Genomic DNA, 23,486 nt, shown 5'->3' on the forward strand with positions numbered 1-23,486 from the left:
CTCAGTCAGTTAAGTGTCCAACCCTTGGTTTGAGTTCAGGTCATGATCCCATGGTTGGGGAGTTCAAGCCCCACTCTGTGCTGACAGCAAGGAGCCTGCTTGGGATTTCTCTCTCGCTGTTTCTTTCTCTAAATAAATAAATAAACATTTAAAAAAAGGATACTAGCTTTGCCTATATTATGTCTTGCCTTTTATTAAGGATTAGGATATGTGTGGTGCATGGTTTTTTTTTTTTAACTTTTATTTTTTATTATAATTTTTTTTTTTTTAACATTTATTTACTATTGAGAGACAGACACAGAGCATGAGCAGGGAAGGGGCAGAGAGAGGGTGAGACAGAATCCGAAGCAGGCTCCAGGCTCCAAGCTGTCAGCACAGAGCCTGACACGGGGCTTGAACTCACAAACTGTGAGATCATGACCTGAGCTGAAGTCAGACGCTTAACTGACTGAGCCACCCAGGCACTCCTTAACCTTTATTTTTGAGAGAGAGTGCGAGCAGGGGAGGGGCAGAGAGAGGAGGAAGATGCAGAATCTGAAGCAGGCTCCAGGCTCTGAGCTGTCAGCACAGATCCCGGTCTGGGGCTCAAACTCATGGACTGAGACATCATGACCGGAGCCAAAGTTGGACACTTAACTGATATGCATGTTCTTTTAAAAGGATATGCATGTTCTTTTAAAAATATTTTATAGGCAAAATAATTTTGATTTTGAGGCTTATATTCTTCTATGTGTTAACATTATTTGTCATAATTTTTATTTAATAATGGTTTCTCTCCCCTTTATTCTTCCATATAATTAGTTATTCTATAGCAAGAAAGGATATCAAGGAAATAGATATTCTCAATCTACCTGAATCTGAGCTCTCTGCTAAACCAGGTAAAATAAGAATGAATCAATCCATTATTTCATGATGTGGCTCTAAATGGCAAATAGTGGCTAAACCAAGGCTGAATATTCTCTGGTGCCATTTTAATTGTTTAGAGTTAGTATCTACTCTTATTTGATGGCTATTTTTTAAATATCTGGATAAAATATTTTATTTGTAGTTTTTAGTTTAACTTTTAATATTAAGTTTAACTTTTCATGTTTTACCATTAATATTTTTAACAGTATTCCCTAGAGTAATAATAAACATTAATAAAACATTATGACTTAGGTATGTTCAAGTTAATGATATCATTTTATAAGTGACAGCTGAATTTGAATCTAGATCTTCTGACTCTGAATGTTTTCTATTATTCTGTGTTGCTAAGTCCATAATAACTGTTTACATTCAGGGCTTCAGAAAGCAAGCATCTTCTTAAAAACCAGAATTGTTCCTGATAATTGGAAAATGGATATAAGTGAAATCCTTGAATCATCCAGTAGTGATGATGAAGATGGTCCAGCTGAAGAACATGATGAAGAGAAGGAAAAGGAAACCAAAAAAGAAGAAGAAGAGGTGGTAGGTGAAATTTTATGTTTGTAATGTAAAAACATTTTAATACTCTAAAGAAAAATTACTGGGTGGCGCTGTGGCTTAGTTGGTTAAAGTGTTTAGTAAAGTAGTAGTAAAATTACTACCTTTGTATATTTTCCCTCATTTAGATGCTCTTTATTTATTTCTGTCTTTTTCTAGCCCAAATTGATTTGGGGATGGGGAGTTTTTTGGATTCCAACATAGTGGGTAAATGAGAAATAATTTTTTTTTGCAGATATGAGGTTACAAAGAACTTTTCAGGTTAAATAATCAACAAGTACAAACTTTTTAAATAACCATAGAGAAAGAAATGTAACATTACATGTGTCAACTCATTTAAAATGTTACCATGTGGTATAACTGGTATTATCTTACTTTAAAGGTGAGGAAAGTGAAGGTCATGAAGGTTAAGTAACTTTCCCAAGGTTGCACAGCTCAAATGTGGAGAACAGGAATTTGAACTCAGATCTGGTCTGTCTTAACTTGGCAACTTCACCTCTTTGAGACATTTCATAGTATCTGAAGGATATAGGTGATTAAAAAAATCTTATCCAACTCGAGAGAATATTTCATTTGGCAATTTGATAGATAAATCAGAGAAAAGAGATTGTTTTTATAAGTGTTAATTTTTATGTGTGATATTACCATGTCATTTAGGATATATGTGTGTGTGTGTGTGTGTGTATGTGTATATGTATATACACACACACATATATAAATATATATATATAAAAATATTTATATATATGTGTGTGTGTGTGTGTGTGTATATATATATGTATATATATATATATAATTTTAGGAAATCATTTATGGACTACCACATAATTGCTTATATGAATGTTGTTATCTGTTTATACAGCAGTGGGATAAACTAACTGTCCAGTATATTTTTGGTTGTTATGAGGTAAAGAGACCTAGGGGCAGACAAAGAGAATGAGTTTACCAAAAAGAAGACCTATTTGAGCCTGAAAAACATTTGCTTGGAAAATGTGGAATGCTTGTTTCTGTTTTACATATACAGATGTGAATTTGTTAAATAAAATGAGTATACTTATATGTGATGAAGGGCATGCGATATTTCTTTCCTTTTACTTCCCCTGCAGTATTTGGTTTTTTGCAGTCTGAAATCAGAATGGCGGTTCATACTTACAGGCTGCCTACAGAGTTGCCATAGTAACGTGCTGTTGGTTTTAAGTGAGCATGCTCGGAAAGACAGGAAGGTTTAGCAGAGGCTTGGCAGGTTGCCAATGGAGGTTTGCCAGATGCTTTGAAATGGGCTGTCTTTCTTTTCCTTTCATGTAATGTCTGATTTTTATGTGGAAGAGAATGTAAGTAGTGCTGTATAACCCTGCGGATGCTATGCCCTAAGAGGGAAAGCAAATATTTGCAAGTCAGACTGAAAAATGTTCAGACACTGTACTGATTAAGTAGAAGGGGAATCTAACCATTTTGCATTTGAAAGAAAATGCAGCATATAGGTAAGATTTTTTTTCTAAAATATATTTAGTTACCATATGGATTGCCAAAAACGGGGTTAAATAAGAATTTTAGGTGTTGATGATGTGGCTAATAATGGTAGGACTCATAACCAAGCGTAATTGTTTCTTGTAAAAGAGACAGTAGGAGTCTATTTTTAGAATATCAGAGGATGAAGGCTATTTTTCTGAAACATTAGATTTTGAAATGAAAATGATAATGAGACAGTTCAGCAAAATTCAGGATTTAAAGTCTAAATATTAAATGTGAGTTTTGTATTTTATCTGTATTTATTTATAGATTATGTGTTTTCAGGGTAAATAGGCCACATTTTCAGGGTGTGAACTGTTGCAGTCTGGTTTTGCTTTTTAAAAAAAATTAGCATTAGTTAGGATCTGGATATTGCCAAATATTGAAAGAAGATTGGCCTATTTTTGCTAATACTTTTAATTGGTGTCCCTTTTAGAATGCATTTTCTTTACTCCCCACCCCCCAAAAGAAAACCCTGAAATTTTAAACAAAGAGAGTAAAAAGAGCTCTGTAGTAAGGTTGGAAAAGATGGCTATAAAATAGTAATTAGTAAATAGTGCTCTTATTACAGCTATTAATTTCCAAAAAATCATAACGTTTTATTCAAGCTGTGCATAAATGTTAGTAAAAAAAGAATGAAGAGCAGAGGCAAGCTCTGTTACCTATTGTTTGCAGGTAATAAGTAAAGAAATTTAAAGATGTAAGGACGTTTGTAAGGGATAGTATTTTCTTAAAATGTGTTATTTAAATTATGAACCTGTTAAAATTAAGTGAAGAATGCTTTTTATCTACTGAAAAATAAAAGCAAAATTACAGTATTAAGGCACTGAGTTGTCTGACCGTTAATTTAAATTATTTTCCAGATGGTCAGTTTCATAGCATATACTTTATTGAATTGCTTGACAGGAACTAATTCCTCTTTTTTTTTTTTTTTCTGGCCATGGAGGTACATTTCTTGAGTGAGATTTTGGTTGCTTTAGAAAAAAAAATCAGCTGCATTTCTTGCTCTTGGACTTAACATTTAGTTGCTGAATCATTCTAATTTGTCTTGAACAGTAATTCTAAAAAATTTAATGTACTGATAAACTGAGAAGCAGTTTAATCTACATAAAACAAAGGGGGAAAAAGTGGGTATGGTATAAAATGAATTAAAGTCTGATAAGCCAGGGCCTACCTGGCTTAGTCATTACAGGCCTTTACTACATAGGTGAGGCTAGGCTGTTGTATTATACTATAGATCATATTCTTCCTGAAACATAATAATGGTATGCTTGTCATGAAAATTTAATGTTGCTTTATAATGATCACAAAGATCTTTTATAACAGACTGTAAATCACTGTAACAGTACTTTAGTCTACAATTTGATGTTTGTAAATTTTATGCAGTAGAATCATACAAGTGTTAGATACTTCTGCAGTGTTAATGGGCAATGGACATTGTCTTTTATATTTGATGCTTTGAGTACCCTAAAATAGTCTAAATAAGGAGATTTGAGATTCATGGCTTTACCATGTGGAAGAGCATCTTTTTTATTTAATATTATTTTGAATTCCTGAGCATTGGTGATTCAGGATTGGAGTGCAAGAAATATGTTTTGTACTGTTATTGGGTGGAAAAGACTTGCGAGTCTAACAGGAAGTAGGTCCTATCTATATTTGATGACTGAATTTTAACCTGTTGGTAATTACATTCAAAAAAAGCCCTGGAGAATATTTTTGTGGGTATTACTTAAATGTCTTTTATTAGGAAAATTTTATATTAGAAAAGATACTCCTGATTTCCTTTTAAGCTTTGAAATTCATTGAAAAGTCCATGTAAACATAAGTAATGATGTCAATTATTCATTTACTCCTTCCTTAAATTCACTTTGGATGAATGGAGGAGAGTTGTCTAAGGATAAAGTAAATAGGTGAAGACATTTTTATTAAAAGGGAATTTGACTAGTTGCAGCTGTTTTATTCTTTTGGTTTGCTATAAGTAGCCTTATGTGTTGGGCCCTTTCAAAAATCTCTTCTAATTTCATATTTAGTAATGAAAATAAGAGTTTAGTGCATTTTTATGAGATACTTTTTTTTTGTTTGTTTAGAAGTACTGACATCCATTTCTCCGATTTTTGAATTTTCTAGGAATTACTGTCAGATCTAATGCCAGTCATACCTAATTACATTCCACTATTGCAAAAATCATAAGTGCTTGTGGTTTTTTTATTCATGGAAACTGGAATTTTTTTCTTATATGTAAATCTAGTGGTGTTTGTATTTATGTCTTTTTGTAAAGGCATTTGTTAGTGATCTTTCAAGATCATTTTGAGTAAATGCTTGGTAACTCGGGAAAATTATGCTAAGTCAATAAAATTTAAAGAAAAATTTCAAGGTAATGTTAGTGTTTTAGGTATATCTAATAACTCAATCAAGTGTTTGTAAGCAGGTCCTATAAAGTCAACTTCCAATCAATAATTGAGACTTTAGCTTGCATTCAGATTTAATAACTTATTTGCAAAAGTCTTAAAATACAGCTTATTGAGCAAGCAAACAAAAATGTCCTGATGTGTTTGGTAAAATCTTTCCTCACAAAATTAGCATAAGACTAACCAAATCTGGTTCACCTAATCAGATTAATGAGGATTGCACATTTGTAGACACAATTATAGCTAAATTTGTATGTATTTACAAAAAAAAAAATCCCTTCTCATATCAAAGTATTTCATAGTTGTGGTAGCATGAGAGAGGGTTGAGTGAATTTAAAGCCTTAGATGTGATAGTATCCAAACCATTGTTGGATGATTAAAAGTAGAAAGTGTGTACCTTTTCAAGGAGGGGGGAAAATTACTACTAGTCTCAGTCAAGTCTGATGTAATTCAAGAATCTTCTAATAATTTGTTTTGGGCAGGCTGTTGTCACATTGCTTTCTGAACTTCTAAAACAATATGTTGCCACATAATGAATATGTCGTGACCTCTTATGCGATCCTTGAAATACTCTGTTTAAGTGTACACTCTAAATTTTATGACTGCATCTGCTGGGCCTTCAACACAATTGGTCAGTTCCCAGTTTCTATAATCAAATCCCTGTGTCCTCTGGCCCTGCCTCACTCCACTCCAACTTCAAAAAGAAACTAGGAGCTTCTGATGGAGAGCATGCACTATACCTCACCTGCCTGCCCTCCTTCCCTTAAGTACAAGTGATAATATGTTACATTGCCTTTTTCTATGATGAGGACCTCAATTAATGCTCTGGATCTCATTCCCTTTTTCCTTATCTTAGTCTATGAACTGTCTCTTTTCTTTCCAGGATCTCTAGCCTATTCTGTTCTGGTTCCTTCTCTCCAGTTTTTTAAAAACATGCTTCTCTCTCTCCCAACCTTCTAGCAGCCCCTCCAGATACTGCCCTCTTTCCTCACCCTGATGGACCAGATTGCTCAGTTATATACATTGTTCTATTTCCTGACCTCCTGTTCATTCTTAATTCACTCTAGTGTGTATACCCCCCCACCACAGCTAAAACAACTTAAGGTCACCAGTGACCTTCAACAAATTTTCTGTACTAAATCCAACAAATTTTTGTCATGATCTCATTTGACTCCTTAGCAGTTTTCAGCATTTTTGACATGCCTACCTTCTTCAATCACCTGACATCCATGACATTACATTTTTTTCTAGTTTACTTCCTAAGTGATGTAATGATTCCAAATCTATATGTACATCAGAGATGTCTCTTCTTAGCCCTAGACATTCATATTAAACTGCCAATGAGGATTTCTTATTTCTCAAACTCTTTATGTACAAGAACTGTTTTCATTTTTGCCCACAAAGCAGTCCTTTCCGTGGTTGTCTCTAGTTTATTTGAATAGAAGCACATCTACCAGTTACCCACACCAGATACATGGCAGTCACCTTAATCCTCCCATTCTTGCCTCTCTAACCAATGAGACACCAAATCCTCTTTCTTCTGCCTACTTGATGGCTTTCAGGTTTTCTGCTTCCCTCAGTTTCTACTCTCTGCCACTATTCTCCTTTACCTACACTAATGCAATAGTAACTTTCCCATGTCCTTGCTGGCCTTCTCCAGTCTGTTCTCGGCACTGACTCTAAGTAGATTTTTTTTTTAATGTTTTTAAATTTATTTTTGAGACAGAGAGAGACAGAGCATGAGCAGGGGAGGGGCAGAGAGAGAGGGAGACACAGAATCCGAAGCAAACTCCAGGCTCCGAGCTGTCAGCACAGAGCCCGATGTGGGGCTCGAACTCACAAACTGCAAGATCATGACCTGAGCCGAAGTCGGATCCTCAACTGACTGAGCCACCCAGGCTCCCTAGTAGATTTTTTAAAATGAGAAATCTAAATGGGATTCCTCCTGGAATAAATTGATTTTAGGACACAGAAGTGGTTGCAGTATTTATTCTTTTACATTGAAATACAGTACTTCAGACATATTGAATAATGTCACCTCTTTCTAAAAGTCGTATACTGGGCATTACTTACCTTCATATTTGCTTGAGATTTAATTATTATATTTTAATACGGCCTTGTCATGGCATTTAGCCCTTATCCTAAATGACCTATGCCTATTACGATTGTGCGCTTTCTGTTTCTTTCCTCTAAAATCTATATTGTCAACTGATAGTTTTTGCATATGATAACTTTCTGGACAGTTCTTCAGAATTCTACTTGGAGCCAGGCTTTACTGATACCCATTTTGATCTATCGATCACCAGAGTTACCTAACAACTTAATGTTGTGGGGGGCTTACTTTTTCTTTTTTTCTTTAAGTTTTCAGTTTATGGGTATTTTTTAAAATTTAGGTTTTCATTTGTTATATTTCACTGAGGTGTTCTGACTCTATTGTGCCAGAGCAAACATACATCATCAGTGAAGAGATACCTTTCATTATACCACAGTTAAAATATTTAGCTTTTGGGGACACCTGGGCGGCTCAGTCGGTTAAGCGTCTGACTTTGGCTCAGGTCATGATCTCGCGGTTTGTGGGTTCGAGCCCCATGTCGGGTTCTGTGCTGACAGCTTGGAGCCTGGAGCCTGCTTCTGATTCTGTCTCCCTCTCTCTGCCCCTCCCCTGCTCACGCTCTGTCTCTCTCTCTCAAAAATGAATAAACATTAAAAAAATTAAAAAAAATATTTAGCTTTTGTAGGAGATACAAACAGGTAAAGATGACCACACCAAATAAAGTTCTCAGCTTAGTGTTGGAGACTTAGTGGTTTTTAAAGTACGATTGTTTATTTAATTCTCACAACAGTATTTTTTTTTATGAGAGAGGAACTTGAGGTATAGAGAGATTACAGAAATTTTCACAGACTTGTAAGAAAATTTTTCTCTCCTCTACATTGTAAGGTCTATGAAAACAGGATGTCAGGTTTCTTCATTGTAGTTTTTTCCTTTTCCCACTAATATGAATATCCACCAACTAGCACAGAGCTTGGCTTATAGTAAACCTCCATTAGTTTCTGAATAAATGAATGAGTGTGGGCCTTGCAGTTAGCCTAACATATTGCTATTTGAAATAAAGTGTTGGAAGATTTGTTGTAAGGTTCTCGAAAGTTCATTTTGGAAGGTAATTTACCTTCCCTTCATAATAGCTTTCTTTTTTTTTTTTAGGCAGTGCACTCTGTAGGCAGTCTCATTTCCTAATATAATTTTGTGAGCTTATAAATTAATTCTTTTTGGCTTAAACTAGTTTAGGATAGTTTTCTGTCACTTGCAATAAAGGTTCTTGACTAATATTCCTTCTCCTTTGTATCTTGTCCCACTTATTTCAGGTGTCTTCTGATATGTCTTTTCCCCTCCAACCCATTTTTCAAAGACATCTTTCTAACACATAAATGGTTCCTTCTAGAAACCCTTTAATGGCCTCAGCACCAACAGGATGAGGATTAGGTCTTTTATCATAGCCTTTTATAAGTTTGGCCCTTCCAGATTTGACCCATGCCCACTTTTCTATTCTCCCTGCCACTATTCTCCAGCAATATGTAACTTTTTTTTTTTTTTTTTTTTTAACACCCCACCTGCCCATAGACACACACTGGGATTTTGCTCAGAAGCTGCTTGTTGAGTTGCCAGGTGCATTCCATTGAGTATCACCTTTGCGTTGCCCATTCCCTTTATCAGTATTAAATACAATAGGGAAAATAAAAGGGAAAGTTTAAAAAACTCAGAAAATGATAAGCAATAGCTGAGATTTAAAGAATCCAACAGACGTCTGTGTGGGAACAAATAGAAGCGCTGCCTGAGTTAAGGTTGAGTATGACCTATAAATGTTCTATACATTAACCCCACTAATAAGTTGTTCTAGCATTTACTGCACTGTTTTAAAAACAAATGAGGCTATTCAATATATTTCACACTTAAAACTTTATACGGTAAAAGCCTGAGCAGCTACTGGTATCACTGATGCTTTCACGTCAGTCCTCCAGCCAGAGGTGGCTTCAGAGTTGCCACTTCTGGTGTGCTTCTTGTAGTACTTAGTTCCCCAGAGTAGAGCTTTCAGGGCCCCGTCTTAATACCTCCTTTTCTCCAGCAGAATCTGCCTGCTGTGGAATACTCCTGAGTTGAGCCTCTTTGTTTTGGAGTAGGTGGGGTGGGGGATGGAAGATCAAGGGGTGGTAAGAACTGAAGGGTTGAGAAGACTAGTGGTGGAGTGCCGGGGGTGGGGGTGGGGTGGGGAAGTGAGTGCCCGTGAAGAGGACCAGGGAGGGGTTGTGGCAGCAGCATGTAGGTGTATGAAGCTGCTGTTGTCCAAAATAACATTAATTCACAAAAACAGTATATTTTGGTATGGAAAAATAAGCATGGTGTACTGGAATATAATATTTTTTTTAAGAAAGGAAGACTGTTGTATAATCATTAATAGTTTATTAAGGATGCCTGTAGGGGTTCGTGAGCAATGGAATACCCATCAACAAAAGATGTGTACTTCATGTACAGTGCAGTACAGGGAAACTACAAAAATCAAATTTAGTCACACCCTTATGCACCCTCAAAATGTCAGCTTTTGTGGTTCAAATCTCTTATGTGATAAAAAACTTTCCAGACCTACTCTTTAGAATTGTGTATAAGTTTCATGGGTTTGAGGGGATCTGTGTAACATGCATCATCTTTAACTACATATTGTGACAATCTGGACACTTTCTGTATACTTTTGTGTTTTGGAGAGTTGCTTCGCCCAGTTAATAGCTCAGCAAAAACAAGGTATTATCTTATTTTAAAGATTTTTAAAAAGAAAGTGCATCTTTAACTAGAATCCATGCCATTTCTGAATGAATAATCATTTTCTGATTAATGTATATAAGGACAGAATGAAGTGAATGCTAATAAGTGATTGTGCCACAGCGACCTGTGACTTAACATCCTCAGCGGCTGTTATTTTTTATTTTATCTGACTCCTGTTGCATTTATATTACCAATAATGCTAGCTCTGAAACTCAGCTAATGTGAAATAATTGAAGAAAATCTCCCTAGTTCATTTTCAGAGACATTGTTTTCATTCACATAATAACAGAGTACTTAAGCTAAATGCCAGTCCCTGGTGATAAGATTGTGAGTAAAATAGGTATGTCTCTAACCTCAGAATTTATCTAGCACTTACAACGTGGGGGGACATGGAGGATTACAAACACGAATAACTGAGCCTTCAACTAAGTAAGAAGAGTCTCAGCCTTTATATCTCTCTCTTTCTCCTTTTGGAGTAGAGGGTCTTCTTTCCACCATCAAAGAGCTTCCCTTTCCCTTCCAATCCATCAAACTCATTCTTGACAGAGAACTTTTATTTTATTTTAATTTGATTTGATTTAATTTAATTTAAGTTATTGTTTGTTTATTTAACTTGAAAGAGAGAGAGAGAGAGAGAGAGAGAGAGAGAATCCCAAGTAGACTTCCATGCCCATTGTGAAGCCTGGTGCAGGGCTCGATCTCATGAACTGCCAGACTGAGACCCAAGCAGAAATCAAGAGTCGGCTGCTTAACTGTTGAGCCACTCAGGCGCCCCTTGGCAGGAACACAAATCTGATATAATTCCTTTCACCTCTCTCAGGTTCATGTTCCAATTCTCCAGCATATCATTAAAAAGTCCTTTCTTAATCATAGCCTGTCTTTGCCAGCTTCATGTTTATGCTGCTTGCTGTTTATGCTATTTGCTGTTCACATTTTGAGGCTTTCCCTAATAGAACCACCATCACACCATCCCCAGCTGAACCAACCACTCATCCTTCTTGTATTCTTTTATGTATTTTGCAGTATTTTTACCATTATATCACATTGGCTTGTTTTACATTGCTGTACCCTCTGTTAGACTCAGAGGGTCAGAGTAGAAAGTACTACCTCCTCTCATTTTAATCACAGCATCTTTTGTATATCCCTCCCAGACTCCTGCATGTTAGCCATCAGTAAGTGTCTGAATTGAATGTGAAGATAAAGTTTCTAAAGTCAGAAAATTCATAATTTACTAGTATATATAGGTAGATGCACAACTACCTTTTGTAACACTAGGTAGTATATACTGATGCTAACTAAAGTTGTAAATTTCTTGAAATTATGATCTTATATCGTGCCTCTTCTATATCCTTAACCCTGTTCTCCATTCTGACATTTTACTGGGTGCATAATTCCCCTTCATATGCTTGACTGAAGGGAAGAAGGCTTATCAGCAGTCTAGTGGACTTTCCCTCTCATTATTACAACCTTCTCCCTCCCACTTTAAAACCCTTGAAGAATGCAATACCTTCTGGTTATTGACCAGGAGAGAGATGCTATAGGTATGAAAATACCAGGTGCCAGGAGCACCTGGCTGGCTCAGTGAGTAGAACATGCAGCTCTTGATCTCAGGGTCACGAGTTCAAGCCCCACGCTGGGCACAAAGATTACTTAAATAAGTAAATCTAAAAAAAAAAAAAAAAAAAAAGCTTTGCATTAAAAAAAAAAATACCTTGAACAGAGAGAGCATACCATGAGACCCCATACAAAAGCCATAGAGGCAGATTCTTCTAGCTGGAGGCATTTTCTAGCATACGCAGTTTATAGTCCAAGGTGACCGACAACACAGCTTTTTAAAAAAAAGATTGTGAAGAATTACTTGTTATGAGAGATGAAGCAATTTTAATTTTTGCAAAGACCATCAGGTAAATTTAAAAACTGTGTTTATAACTTTACCCTTTTCTTGTGGAAAGTAAATTTCCTCTCAAGCAGGTATTTATTTATAAGCAGAATTTTTTATTCATTTATGTCTTCTTTTCACATCTGATAACTGCACCTGACCTTAGAATTTTATGGCCATAATTTCTCACGGTACTTAATACACTCTTGGGCATCCACTAACTTTTTTTTAAATGTTTATTTATTTTGGGGGTGTTGAGAGAGAGAGAGAGAGAGAGAGAGAACACTGGCATGAGTGGAGGAGGGGCAGATAAAAGGGACAGACTCTCAAGCTGGCTCCGTGATTCAGGGCTCAACCTCACAAAACCTTGAGATCATGACCTGAGCCAAAATCAAGAGTCAGAGGCTTTGCTGACCGAGCCACCCAGGCACCCTTGCTAACTTTTAAGTCAAATGTATTTAAAACACCAAATTTTATCTATATACTTAAAACTATATTCTTAGTAATAATTTATGAAATGTTTACTACAACCTTAATACCTAATTTGCAGTTGATGGGCTCATTTTGTTTACTTGTTTTTGGAAGAAATTTTGATTTCAAATCAGTGCCTTTTGAAAAAATACTTTTTACATATACTGGATACAATGGTCTTATTTGAATTCTGCCAGATCATAAATACTGGAAATGAGGTGTTGGTTTGAGGAGAGAATATTGCAATTATGAAGGACAGGCAAAGCATAGAGGCAGTCTGGCATAAGGTGTTACTTTTTTCCCCTATACCAAAGTCCTTAAAAATAATACTGCAATGATTCTTGGGCTGCTGAATTTCTTTCTTTCTTGAGTTAACTCATTGGGAGTTGTTCTAATAACCTTGCAAAAGCAAGACTTTTAAAATTCACATGGGGAAAAAGCTGCCATCTTTTGATCTGAACATTTAGTAATGACCCCTATTAATTCTGTACTGATTAATTCTATATGTTGCTCGTTGGTGAGGCTTACAACTTTGACTTAACGTTTCTTTATATTTGTTCAAACTGAAAGTACTCCCGTGCTCATTCTGAATGAATGTACTAAAAGATTTTATTCTCTTCCCCTTGATTGCCTCATGGTTTTTTAAAATTATATATTTTAACCAACTACATGTGTATTGATTCTGGCTGCTATATTATTAGTGATTAAAATTCTTAATACATCATTTTAAGGAACCTGTAGACTGTGAATGCTCAATACTTATTGGCTGATAGTTGCTTTTGCTTTGAATATGCAAAGACATATACTTTGAATGACAAAAATCTAAATTTTTCTTTTAGAACATAAAAAAACAGTACTCTGAAATTAAATTATAATAATTTAATTTGGGCTAAAGATATTAGTGTTTTGTTTGTTTTTCCATATAGTATTTCTAAATTTTAAATCAGAATTTTCCCACATATTATTTAGAAGTAGTCTATCAGGAAAGGGGATATTTTATCAAAATCTATTTGACTATAGCCAAGTTCAGCATTGTATAGGTTTATATAATTAGTAAGAAAATAAAATTTAAATTGGTATTTGTAGAAGTAGGTTTTTTTACATGAATATTTCCATTGTTTTCCCATTCCCAGGAACTAATTTGTGGTTATGTATCTAGTTTCCTTTCCTAAGAAGTAATTTTCATTTTCTTATTTTCAAGGGTTGCAAAGTCTTATTTAAAAGGCCATGCAAGAGGGCAAATGGAAAATGCAGACTTACGTGATATAAGAAGGGATTGCGGGGCCTGGGACAAAATATCATTTAAATGTAGTTGTATATGCATTTCTTTAAACCGTTGTGCTATCCAAACAAAAAACCTTTGCCATGTGACTTTGCAACCTCTGGTTTATAGTCATTCAACAATAACAAAATTTTAATGTTTGTATGTGGGTTATTTTAAAATAATAAATATGTTTGCAATTATTGTGCTCATCTGTCAATACATTTGTGTGGGCCACATGGTATTTTGGTGGATTTTTTTAAAAAAACAAAACAAATGAGGTGAAAACATTCTTAACCAATTCCTAACCTTTCCTCATGGCTCATCTTAGTCCTTATATTCAGGGGTAGGGTTGGAGTGATAGATGGGTAAAAGGTAGAGATGGTGTATCTTGACAGTTGTATGAGATCAGCTCTATGAAAATATGACTTAAAATCTGGCATTGTAAAGTTTGGAGGAAATTCATATTTTCCAGCTCCGTCAAAGTTCCTCTTACACTGGGTTCATAAAACAAACAAAAAAAGAAGACGATATATCTTGCTCTATTCATTATTCTATATATTTATATATTTTACCTTTACAGCCTGAGGAAGAACTTGATCCTGAAGAGAGGGACAACTTCCTCCAACAGCTTTATAAGTTTATGGAAGACAGAGGTATTTCATGCTCATTATTTAAAAGCAGTAATTTCTGGGGCATCTGGGTGGCTCAGTCAGTGAAGTGTCTGACTCTTGATCTTAGCTCAGGTCTTGTTCTCAGGGTCGTGAGTTCAAGCCTTGTGTTGAACACCTACTGAGGAGCCTCCTTAAAAAAAAAAAAAAAAGCAGTCATTTCTTTTAGTCATTTCTTTTACAGTTTTACATTCTAGGTTTATGCATTATTTTTGTTAGAATCGTGGATTTGGATTTCAAGTAAAGCCTAAGAATCAGTTACAGTTGAAAATAATTAAGCATTTGAAATAAAATGAGCAGAAATGTATAGGAAAATAGTTTGAGCAGAAATGTATAGGAAAATAGTTTGGATATAATTATATTTAGCCTACTTGGGATTTATAAAACCAAAAAATACTATAATAATATTTCACTAATGGAAGGTGAACAGTCATAATATTAATTTACATATCCATTAATTACTAATGCTGTTTGCAGTAATAAACTAGCCTCATCCTTGATCTCAAAAAAAGAAACAAATTAGGAGATCAAGTCCGATGTAAATAGAATAGGATTTTGAATAGAGTTAAAAGAAATACAGCCTTTATAAATTCTACTTTTTGACATTATATTAGTCCTAGAAAATCCTGAGACAAATTTGTCCTAGATACTCTGTGGCTCTCAGATATCATCCTTCAGATTACTGCCAGCAGTTTTAATATTTGTGTTAAAGCAGGGAAAATGGATCCATGCTCTAAATTACACCTGTAAAATTGTGTATATTCTTACAGAGGCCTCTTGAGCCAACATCATTGTTAGCTGTACCTTGTAGTTGTAGGTTTTACTTGTACCCAGTCCACTGACAGGTGATTATATTAGTTGTGAGAGGGGTGATCTTATTAGTCATAGAAGTGAATCTAAAGAGCATCACAATACTTCATACAGAATATAGAGAATATTTTATGTTGTCTTACATAATTAAAGGTTCTTTAAATAGATGCTTCTGATTAATAAAACTTGGGAAATGAGAAATTGGCAAGCTTTGTATTGATAGCTTTGTAACAGTATTTTCCATTTGAATAAAAATTTTATTTCTACTTTCTGATACTAAAAAGGTACTCCAATCAACAAACCACCTGTTTTGGGCTATAAAGATCTCAATCTCTTCAAACTCTTTAGACTGGTTTATCATCAAGGTGGATGTGACAATGTAAGTAAGGACGTAATGAAAAAGTTAAATCATCTAATGTACTGTTCTGCACTTAGGTAATAAACACATTTTCTTAATGAACATAGAATGTTAGTGTAAAGATTATTTCCCTTTGTAAATGTTAACAAATAAAAACTTAATTTTCCAGATTGATAGTGGTGCTGTATGGAAGCAAATTTATATGGACCTTGGCATTCCTATTTTGAATTCAGCTGCTTCCTACAATGTAAAAACTGCTTATAGAAAGTAAGTAGTATAGTTTATTCATCAAAGAATACATATTACAGGGAATATTTTCCATTTAATTTGTTAACAGTTAAACAAGAACACATCAGTCAAAGAACATTAAAGTTATAGAAAGTGTATAAAAAAGTTCAGGTTAATAGATGATTGGGATTGAACATTATTTCATTGCACCAAGTCTGCTTTACTCCATTTTTCATGTTGTCCTAAATTTCCTTTTCAGAGTTAGGGATGCAGGTAGTGTTAACAGTCTGAAATGATGATAGGTGTTCTAGAGCTATATCTTCTGTGGTGAACAACTTTCATATCAAAACTATGATAGCTATGTTCAGTTATCACAAGCATAGATTTTTTAGGAAGAAATTGTATGATCAATATTCCTGTTTATAATCCTGTATAAAACCAAGAAGTCAGTACCATAAAAAAAGTACTTTAAAAAAAAAAGTCTTAAGTTTTACTTTTTAAAAATAAAATGTTTAATAATATAGTATTCAAGTTAATGTAAAGACTAAGATTTCCTAAAATGAAATATTGTTTGTTTAGGTATCTCTATGGTTTTGAGGAATACTGCCGTTCTGCAAATATTCAGTTCAGAACTGTTCACCACCATGAACCAAAAGTAAAAGAGGAAAAAAAAGAGTTAGAAGAATCAATGGAAGAGGCTCTAAAAGTAGATCAAGAAATGCCTTTAGTAGAAGTGAAGAGTGAACCTGAGGAGAATATTGATTCAAACAGTGAAAGTGAAAGAGAAGAAATAGAATTAAAATCTCCAAGGGTAAGTAGTTAACAATTAGTTTTATCTGGTTTATTTTAAACATTACTTAAAATTTTTCATTATGGACATTTTAAGATATACACAAAAATACTTCAGTGAACCTAGTTTGTTTTCTAGTATTGAGTTGTGCTTTAGGCAGACTAGCCTGGCTGTTTTTTTCCTTAAAAAAAATTTTTTTTGTTTTGTTTTTAATCTTTATTTTGAGAGAGAGAGAAGAGAGTGTGAGCAGTGGAGGAGCAGAGAGAGAGAGAGAGGGAGACATGGAATCTGAAGCAGGCTCCAGGCTCTCAGCTGTCAGCACAGAGCCCGACTCGGGGCTTGAACTCACGGAATGTGAGATCATGACCTGAGCCAAAGTCAGACGCCTAACTGACTGAGCCACCCAGGCGCCCCTGCCTGTTTTTTTCTAAATATGCCTGTTACTCTTCCTGAAAAACCATTTCTCCTGTTGTTTTCTATTTATGTCTGTTTAAGTCATTCTCATCTGGGGTCAGTCTCAAATATTCACCTCCTTTAAGTCTAGCTAAAAAGTCACCTCACTCGGGGTGGCTGAGTGGCTCAGTTGGTTGAGTGTCTGACTCTTGATTTTGGCCAGGGTTTTGATCCCAGGGTTGTGGGATCGAGTCCCACAGTGGGCTCTGTGCTGAGCATGGAGTCCGTTTGGGATTCTCTCTCTCCCTCTGTCCTTCTCACTCGCTTTCTAGAAAAAAAATTTTTTTTTTAATTTTTAAAAAGTCACTTCACTGAAGCCTATCCTGGTCACCTTATCTAAAATTGTAATCTGCCTTGTCTGTTTGGCATTTGCAGTCCCTCTAATGTTGCTCCTTTTACTTGTAATTTACTTACTCATATTCTCTTTATTATATTTGTTTCTTTTACCCCACTCTGCACTGGATTCACACTCCATGAGGGCAGGGATTAGTATTTTTTCTGTTCATTGGCAGATCCCAGGCATCTAGAATAGTACTTCATCTACATTAAGAACTTACTAAATAGTTGTTGAATGAATGAATCTCTTCCTTATAATTCCTGTGCCTCCAACTGGATGGGTTCTTTTCATTCTCTGTTACCTCACAGCACACTGCACATAAAATTCTTGTGGCAGTTTATTATGCTTCATCTTATTTTCTAGTCATGTGCACACTGCTTTTATCTTCTAACTCTGCTCTTCTCCATTATTATTTAAGTCCTTTGCAGAAGTTGTCATCCATTATTTTGATCATTGCTAAATGATGTCTACATAGGATTTATTAAATTTTAGGAGAAAAAATTATCACATTATCAAAGAAGTTCAGTTACTATTATGTCTTATTTTTCAGTGAAATCCTATTTAATGAAAGAGGAGATGAAATCACCTCTTACCTCTTTTAGTTGCTCAGAAACCATTTTTTAAAACTGTCCATTTTGGGGTGCCTGGTGGCTCATTTGGTTAAGTGTCCAAAGCTCAGGTCATGATCTCATGGTTCATGAGTTCGAGCCTTGCGTCGGGGTCTGCTGTCACCAAGAGCCTGCTTTGGATCCTCTGTCTCCCTCTCTCTGTCCCTTCCCTACTCGCACTTTCTTTCTCTTTCTCAAAAATAAACAAACGTTAAAAAAATAAACAACTGTCTTCTGACCATCATCCAGTAAATGGAATCTTCTAGTGAATTTCATGAAACATTCAAATTGGTTTGTTTGATTTCTTTTTCATTTTTTTTAATTGTAAAAAACTGTGGTAAGTACACATATAATTTATCATCTTAGCCACTTCTAAGTGTATGGTTCAGTGGCATTAACTACATTCACATGTCGTGCAGTCATCACCACCGTCCATCTCCAATACTTTTTTCATCTTGCAAAACTGAAACTCATCATTAAACAGTAACTTCCCATTCCTCTCTCCCCCAGCTTGTGGCAACAGCCATTCTACTTTCTGTCTCTGATTTGACTATTCTGGGTACTTCATATAAGTGGAATCATACGGTATTTGTCCTTTTGTGCCTGGCTTATTTCACTCAGTATAATGTCTTGCAGGTTGAATCTGTGTATGTGTCACAATTTCCTTCCTTTTTAAGACTGAATAATAACTCCCATTATATGTATTTTGGACATACTTTCTTGTCATTACATAAAGATGTTCCTCATCTTTTTTTTAAGTTTTATTTAAAACTTAACATAAAAAGATGTTACATAAAGATGTTTCTCATCTTATGTAAAATACCTGTAGAGTACTGCATATTATGGATATTCCATAAATTTACCTTCCTTAAGATTTTCTCCAATTTTTTATGATTACAAAATTCTGTAATAAATGTGCTTATAAAAATTCCTCGTTTGAATGAATGAGCAGCAAACTTCTAAAAATGGGATTTCTGGGGCAGCTGGCTGGCTCACTGGGAAGAGCATGTGACTCTTGATCTCAGGGTCCTGTGTTCAAGCCCCACACTGGGGGCAGAGATTACTTAAATAAATAAATAGGGGCACCTGGGTGACCCAGTCGGTTAAGTGTCTGAGTCTTGATTTTGGCTCAGGTCATGATCTCATGACTGGTGGGGTCAAGCCTCTCATTGGGCTCTGTGTTGACAGCACAGAGCCTGCATGGGATTCTCTCTCTCTGCTCTTCCCCCTGGTCACGTGTGTGCTCTCTCTCTCTCTCTCAAAATAAATAAATGGGGGCCTGGGTGGCTCAGTCACTTAAGCATCTGACTCTTGATTTCAGCTCAGGTCATGATCTCATGACTCGTGAGTTTAAGCCCCATGTCAGGCTCTGCACTGGCAGCCCTGAGCCTCTTGGGATTCTGTCTCTCCCTCTCTCTCTGCTCCTCCCCTGCTTCTGTTCTCTCTCTCAAAATAAATAAACTTAAAAAAATTATTTAAAAACTATTTAAATAAATTAATCAAAATTAAAAATTAAAATGAGACTTCTGAAACACAGGTATACAGGCCTGAAGTTTGATAGAGAACAGTTCTTTTCATTCATTTACCTACAAGTATTTAAAGAACATATGCTGGGGCGCCTGGGTGGCTCAGATGGTTAGGCGTTTGATTCTTGGTTTCAGCTCAGGTCACAATCTCACAATTTCCTGAGTTCAACCCCGTGCTGGGCTCTGTGCTGGCAGTGCACAGCCTGCCTTCTCTTGCTGCCCCTCCCCTGCTAAACTTTATAAAAATAAAAGATAAAACTAAATAAAAATTTACTTAAAAAAATAAAGAACACCTGCTATGTGCATAGGATATAGAAGTGAATAAGAGAGTCCTTGTCTTCATGGAACCTACCCTTTAGTTCTTTGTGATAAAAAAAAATAAACTTATTTTCTAACTTTGAAGTTTAAATAACACATAGTTAGGAACTAGGGAAAATGTATTATACTGAGATATAATTATAATGTTTTCTAGTGCTGAGTTGTTGGCCCCTTTTCTGTCCTCACTTTATTCCAAGTAGAGGGGAACTCTGCCAGTGTGTAGAAGTGGACTTGAAGGAGAACTTAGGACAGAATAAAATGGCTCACCAGTTTCATGGTCAGTCGAGCATGCAAGAGGCTAGATGAAAGCTTCTGGGGGAAGACAAGTTCCTGCCGGCCTAGTGAGCTCTCTACATACTCATTCAAAGAAATCCGCTCGCTTGTTGGCCATTGATGTAATTCAATCCTTTTAAAATGTAGTCACACAGAAATAGAGTGATAATGTAAATATTATCTTAAAAATGGTGGAATTAGAGACCACAGAGCTTTAAGAGTCCATAATATTTTTTTTTTTTTTTGCTGGTTAATCTTTTAAAAGTACTATTATTAACCTGTATCATTGATGTTTAGTTATTTTAGAACATTCATTGTAGCCAAGAAATATTGCAAGTGGGATAAAACATGCTAAGTGAAATAAGTCTGACAAAGACAAATCCCATATGATTTCACTTACAAGTAGAATCTCAAAAGGAAAAAAGAATAAGCGAAAAAAGAGAAACAGACTGATGAATACAGAGAATAAACTAGTGTTTGCCAGAGGGAGGGAGTGGGCGGATGGGCTAAGTAAGTATAGGGGATTCAGAGGTGCAAACTTGGAGTTGTAAGTCACAGGAATGAAAAGTACAGCATAAGGGATATATTCAATACTATTGGGATAACTGTCTGGTGACCAATGGTGATTATACTTAACCATGGTGAGCACTGTATAATGTATATAATTGTCAATTGACTGTGTTATACACCTGAAATTAACATGTCAACTCTGATTCAATTAAAATTTTATTGTAGTCAAGAAATACAAAAGTGAGATCAAATAATGTGAACAAAGGAAGAGATTTTTACTTCTAATGTAGTATGTAGCCAAGGATCATAGTAGACATGGACATAATTAAGTAATTTATATGGGTTGAAAGGAAAAGTGCCCAGGAATTGATGGGCTGTCATTGTTATGTCTCAAGCCTGAGAGAAGACTAGTCATTGCTGTGAAGCTTTACGAAAAAGAAACATTTTCTGCCTTTTCCCCCATTTGTAGTGATAGCTATTTTAAAGCTTTTACCCCTTCTAGGGACGAAGGAGAATAGCTCGAGATGCAAATTCTATTAAAAAGGAAATTGAAGAAGACAAGACAGAAGACAAATTGAAAGACAATGATACAGAGAATAAAGATGTAGTTGAGGACTATGAAACCGTGGAGAGAAAAGAAAACGAGTTACTGCTGGGGAGAAAAAATACACCAAAGCAAAAGGAGAAGAAAATTAAAAAGCAGGAGGATTCTGATAAAGACTCAGATGAAGAGGAAGAAAAAAGCCAAGAGAGGTACATTATCTTATATTTGTTCTCCAGAAGCACCTGTCTGGGGTACAGCAGCGCTCTGATCCTGCTTAGAGATTCAGGTTTGAGGGAATGTTTTCTTATTGGGACTTCCGTTCCTCTTGTCTAGTGAAGGTGAGACACATTGTGAAGATGATGTGTATCGCCTTTCGGAATTGGAGAATATACTGGTCGCACCATTTTAATAGCACTTGTGCCCTAAACAGTGGCCTCACAGAAGGCTGCGCCACCCAGTCAAAAGAAAGGTCCTGCAGTTGACAGCAGGGAAGGGAGCTGGAGAAAAATGGAGGAAGTGGACAAGAGGAAACAGCGACAGCAAAAATTCCATTTTAAAAAAGGTACAATGTGGGAAAGCTAACAAACACATGGGTGCACAGTACTAGCAGATGTTTCTGTGTGTTAGCTTTATCTAAGACATTTTTCTTTTCAAGTTATTGTATTAGAATAAGTGGCATGCACCCCTGATGCTAGTTTGGAAAATACATTCTTGCCCCACATCACACCAATAAATTTCAGTTTTTTAATGTCCATTCTGTTTGCTGTTGAGTGTTGGTATTTTTTTTCCATGTATTATACATGTATGGACTGAACTGACTTAAACATTACCAAAGATTAGGCAGTCCAGCTAGAGCAAATTAATGTCCGACTGTGTTTAGTTGGCCATTTCTGTGTTGTCAAATGGATTTACTAATTTTTATATGCTACTAAAAAATGAATCTTAATTCAGCAACAACAGCATAACACACGTTCTTGTAACATGAGCTCTTCTCCATAGTTACTTTTTGATTACTACATTATATGATGACAAATTTTCTAGAAGTTTAAGTAAAATTGGGAAAAAGTAGCCTGCTGCATCCAACTAGTGGCTGACACCCATCTAAAAATTAACCATTGAGAAAATACTTGTAAAAATAGGAATGATTGGTGAGTGGGAGAGGTGATTTTATGATTCAGTCCAAATAGGTACAAGAGCTATCACAATTACATGTGAATTAGATGAGTGAATAAAGAAGGTTCTGTATCGAAATAGGATTAGGAAAACTGGGAGGAGAAAATTGGAGTTGAATATAATGATGTGAGTGCAGAATTTCAAATATTTGGACAATAAATTTAAGCAAAAGTGAACCACTTAAATCAGGGCTAATTATAGTTTGAAGTTTTATTAAAAATAAGCATCAAAATATGTGTAATATGTATTTAATACATAAAACATGTAATACATGTATATATATGTATATATGTGTATATATGTATATATATAGATGTGTGTATATATATATCTATATATATGTAATATGTGGTTTTAAAAGCCTTTATAGTTGCTATGTAAATAGAATTAAGTAATTGTTTCAGAGAAAATTTCAGACTTGAATATGAAAAAAAATATGCCCTTCTATTAAATAAAGATTGAATATATAGACAAACATAGTTCGTATTCTCATTCTATAACAGGAATCATGGAAACGGGAGATTTTTTTATCTGTAGACATTTCTGTTTTAAGTAGTTTCTTAATATTTTGAAATTACCTTATCAGACTATAATATTGAATGTGTCCTTCGAGATAAAACATTCCTCAGGGCAAATGAGGTTGTCAAAGCTTCTTCATGTCGGTTCCCCTAGTGCTCCCCAGATAAATGCCCCACGTTTATTAGAGCATAATGCCTCCTCTGAAAGAAACATTTACCATTCATGACATTAGGATGATCTTTGGTGTAGATCTCTTCTAAATCCTTGGAGGGTTAATACAAAATGTTTTGTTTATAAAAAATACTGAAATATTGTCAGACCTCCCTATGTCAATCTCTTTTATACCTGATTATTTTAAACAAAAGCTGGTGGGAGAGGAGTAAAAACACAACAGAAATCAGTATGAGATACACAAAGCTTTGTTCTCCTGGTGCTATCCCACAGTTTCAACAAGTGACCTAATATTCAAATATCTGTTGTTTCTTTGTTACGGTAGGAAAACCTTTAAAATATAAACTAGTTTAAAAGATATGGTTACTGAGGTAGATAGCCCTTGTTCATTATTC

The 23,486-nt window shown here is 35.3% G+C and overlaps 1 protein-coding gene across 2 annotated transcripts in view; it reads left to right on the forward strand.

Annotated features, from left to right (window-relative positions):
- ARID4A (AT-rich interaction domain 4A) overlaps window positions 1-23,486 on the forward strand; it is a 65,011-nt gene that overhangs the window by 20,791 nt on the left and 20,734 nt on the right. For both annotated transcript variants that reach the window (XM_043556255.1, XM_043556256.1), the window contains exons 10-16: window positions 802-878; window positions 1,280-1,446; window positions 14,386-14,458; window positions 15,568-15,662; window positions 15,811-15,908; window positions 16,449-16,680; window positions 21,187-21,437. In XM_043556255.1, the coding sequence (XP_043412190.1) occupies window positions 802-878; window positions 1,280-1,446; window positions 14,386-14,458; window positions 15,568-15,662; window positions 15,811-15,908; window positions 16,449-16,680; window positions 21,187-21,437 (993 nt within the window). The remainder of the gene's footprint in view (window positions 1-801; window positions 879-1,279; window positions 1,447-14,385; window positions 14,459-15,567; window positions 15,663-15,810; window positions 15,909-16,448; window positions 16,681-21,186; window positions 21,438-23,486) is intronic.

This window comes from Prionailurus bengalensis, chromosome B3 (assembly GCF_016509475.1).
Source record: "Prionailurus bengalensis isolate Pbe53 chromosome B3, Fcat_Pben_1.1_paternal_pri, whole genome shotgun sequence".
Classification (NCBI taxonomy): Eukaryota; Metazoa; Chordata; class Mammalia; order Carnivora; family Felidae; genus Prionailurus; species Prionailurus bengalensis.